The sequence below is a fragment of the Vicia villosa genome, unplaced genomic scaffold, assembly GCF_029867415.1.
Source record: "Vicia villosa cultivar HV-30 ecotype Madison, WI unplaced genomic scaffold, Vvil1.0 ctg.001498F_1_1, whole genome shotgun sequence".
Classification (NCBI taxonomy): Eukaryota; Viridiplantae; Streptophyta; class Magnoliopsida; order Fabales; family Fabaceae; genus Vicia; species Vicia villosa.
Window position 1 is genome coordinate 466,291 of NW_026705641.1, and position 3,376 is coordinate 469,666.

General features: G+C 44.5%; 1 protein-coding gene across 1 annotated transcript; it reads right to left on the reverse strand.

Annotated features, from left to right (window-relative positions):
- Positions 1-1,370: 1,370 nt before the first annotated feature.
- LOC131635483 (protein MAIN-LIKE 2-like) lies at positions 1,371-2,467 on the reverse strand. The gene is made up of 3 exons (XM_058906101.1): positions 2,383-2,467; positions 1,589-2,304; positions 1,371-1,494 (listed from the first exon to the last, which is right to left on the reverse strand). Exons 1-3 carry the CDS (start codon positions 2,446-2,448, stop codon positions 1,371-1,373), a joined length of 906 nt encoding a protein of 301 aa, XP_058762084.1. The 5' UTR covers positions 2,449-2,467.
- Between the last annotated feature and the right edge of the window lie 909 nt (positions 2,468-3,376).

Sequence of the window (3,376 nt, forward strand, 5' to 3'; positions counted from 1 at the left end):
TCATACAGTTCAAACATTACAAATACGGTACACAAAAGATAAATAATAAAACATGGATATTATGCTATTCACGACCCCTCCGACCATGACCCCTCCGACCCGGCGCCGGACCATGACCCCTCTCACCGCCAGTTCCGCAATCTGGAACTACTCGAATCCGGTTGGAAGGATCTCGACGACCGACTTCTCCACGACCCCCCCTATTCCTTGGTTGTTCTTGTTGTGTCTGGGTAGGCGGTCCTCGGATTAGCCCCTCCATGCGCTCATTGGACATGTATTCTTGTATGTTGATGTCAAATAGTCGGGTCCCCATGCCCTCAAAGATTTGTCTTGGCGGTGGAGTTGCGTCACATGGTCGGTAAAATCCAGCGCTTGATTGACCTTGAAAAAATGGCATTGTTTGCTGGGGTGTGGTGTACCCATATTGTTGGTGTTGTGGAAATTCGTACTGTGACGATTGAGTGGTCATTTGCTCGTTTGGGTCGTAATTGTCATCTAGACCCATGTCGGGGCTGGGTTGCCTATTGTAGCTGGAGGGGCCGGCGTCGCCGTGTTGTTGGGTGAAGGCCCATGATTGTTGCTGGATGGGTTGCCTAGTGGAGGAGGAGGGGCCGGCGTCGTAGTGTTGTTGGGTGAAGCCCCACGATTGTTGTTGGACGGGTAGCCTAGTGGAGGGGTCGGCGTCACGGAGTTGTTGGGTGAAGCCCCATGATTGTGGTTGGAAGGGTTGACTTTGGTAGGGCGTTGTTGGTGTTGTTTGAAATTCCTCATGGTCAGGTTGTTCGGATGTTTGGCGTTGTCGGTGTTGTTGGCGTTGTTGTCGTTGTTGGGGTGGTTGTTGGGGTGGTTGTTGTGCGTATTGTTGGGGTGGTTGTTGTGCGTATTGTTGGGGTGGTTGTTGTGCGTGTTGTTGTTGGCGGGGGTCGTGTAGGTAGTAGGGGTCTGACACATACATATCGGGGGTTGTGACTGTTCTATACCAAGCAAGGTATGTCGCGGTTGGAAACATGGGGAGTTGGGCAACAGGGAATTGTAACAGACGGCTGCGACGCTGCCTCCACATCTCACAAAATTCAGGTGCGAATGTACGATAATCTGCGTGGTCCCATTGATTGTTAACTCTTTTAATATGCCAGCGACCCAAATCAGTGGGGGGATCCGGGATCGGTTGATGCATGCCAAACTGCAGTCTCACACGGTCAGATTGGTGCATCTCAATGATGTTGAACCTTATTATCGGTACTACTGCAGTCCAAACTTCCCGGTCACTCTCGTTTGGCTCATGGTCTAGCAACAAGTATGGTCTCCAATTAAACTGCGTGGGAGAAAAAATAACATATTATTAAAAAGCATGATGAATTGTAATACATCTATATGATCATATAAAAGTTTAGGGATAATACATCTTCAGCTCGGAGGTGATCAATTAGGTCCCGATATAAAACAACACTCCCCCTCGGATTCTTACTGTAATCCAATTTAGGACCACAGAACCTAAAAAATAAAGAGCAAAAATGTTATTTCAGATTTTTATGAAAAAGATAGTTAGCATTCAAGGAATAGCGTTGAAAAAGAGAAAAAGACGTACCTTGTTGCATAAGGGAACGTGTAGTTGTTCCTGCCTACCGGGGACAGCGTCGGCATTCTCCACCAACCCCATACTTGTAGGAGGAACGCACATCCATAGAAGGTGCACTTCTCGGCAACCGCGTTCTTACAAAGAGACTGGTATAACATCGCCAAAACGGCGGACCCCCAACTATATTTCCTAATCTTGCTAATACTGTCAAATTTACTTAAATAGAAAAAGTTGACAGTGTTACCTGTCGACTCCGGGAATAAAAGTTTACCAAACATCAACATTATATAAACCTTAGTCATTAACCAAACATGCTCCTCAGTAAAGTTGTCCATCAAGACGAGTTCATCATAGTAATCTCTAAGGGAGACCAGACTGATACCCTGGCCTCTTGAACCTTGAGTAGGCACAACTAGATCTCTTCCCAACACTCTCTCACACATTGAATTAGCATGTTGAACAGATCTATTAACAGCCTTGCCATCAATGGGCAGACCAAGTAACATATAAACATCCTCTAGAGTAATAGTACACTCACCTATTGGAAGATGAAACGTGTGGGTTTCAGGCCTCCATCGCTCTTGTAAGGCAAGGATGAATTTTCTGTCTATGGTGTTGTTGTTAACTTTTATGATATGTCCGAAGCCACATGCTTGGAGATTCGGAATAATCCTCTCGTCGGGTTCAACGTAAGCGTGAGAACGTGTACGGAATCGGTCAACAGCCTAAGAACCACAAATAAATCGATTAAACTGGATATCATATACGCATGGATGTTTAGAAATAAATAAGTATAAACTTACAAAGGTCGCCAAATTCGCTCTAGTTCCTCTGTGTGTTTCACCCATGGTAAGAAGTTGTTGAGCCATTTTCAAGAACTCTTTAAGTTTTCTGCGGAATTGAAAATGCAAAGTGGTTTTTTGAAGAAGAAGAATATATGTTGGTGAAAAGAAAGCAAGTATATGAGAGTATTTATAGAGGGTTGGTGGTTGTTGATGTTAAGTGCATGAGGGCCAAGTGGTGAGCATGCATGTGATACAGATATCAAAGTGATAAAGATGGGTTCACATGCATTCTGTGTTGAAATGACCATGCATTCCCGTGTTTTGTGCTGACTTTGTCTAGGCATGCATGCATTAATTGTTTCTGGCAGAATAGACTAGGCCTGCATCCCGTGTTCGGTGCTGAATTGTCTAGGCATGCATGCATACAGTATTCCGATGTAGGTAGATCACATGCTGGCGGATCAGATTAGGGTTTTGGCAGTGGGGACCACTAGACAAAATTAGGGCAAAAAAAACAAAAAAAAAAAAGAAAATACACTAATGCGCCACCCCAGGTGGCGCCATGCTGGAAAAATTTTGTCTAATGCGCCACCCCAGGTGGCGCCTACATGCTACTGTTATTTTTTTTTTTTGAAAATTTAGGGTTAGGGTTTGGTTAGGGTTTTCTATGTTTTTTTTTTGAAAATTAAGGGTTAGGGTTTGGTTAGGGTTTTCTGTGTCACCGAAAATAATTAGCATACAGTCTTCGCATGTGATTGTACAGTGTACACTGTTCAGTATGGTTGTGTCTGGTCAAGTCGACTGTAGTTCACCAGTGGCAAGCACACCTCAAATCAACTCAGGCATTCATTTTCCGTCAACTTTATTCGCATGTGATTGTACAGTATGGTTGTGTCTGGTCAAGTCGACTGTGCAACAGTTCAGCAGTGTCATGCACACCTCAAATCAATTGTGAAACAGTCTGGTGTGCAGCAGTGGCATTTATTCATCAAATCAACTCAGTACGCATGTG

Coding starts and splice junctions, on each gene's coding strand:
- LOC131635483 (XM_058906101.1), bottom strand. CDS start 2,448: ATGGCTCAACAACTTCTTACCATGGGTGAAACACACAGAGGAACTAGA. Junction 2,305..2,382: donor GAGCGAATTTGGCGACCTTT/GTAAGTTTATAC, acceptor TGTGGTTCTTAG/GCTGTTGACCGATTCCGTAC. Junction 1,495..1,588: donor ACGTTCCCTTATGCAACAAG/GTACGTCTTTTT, acceptor TTTATTTTTTAG/GTTCTGTGGTCCTAAATTGG.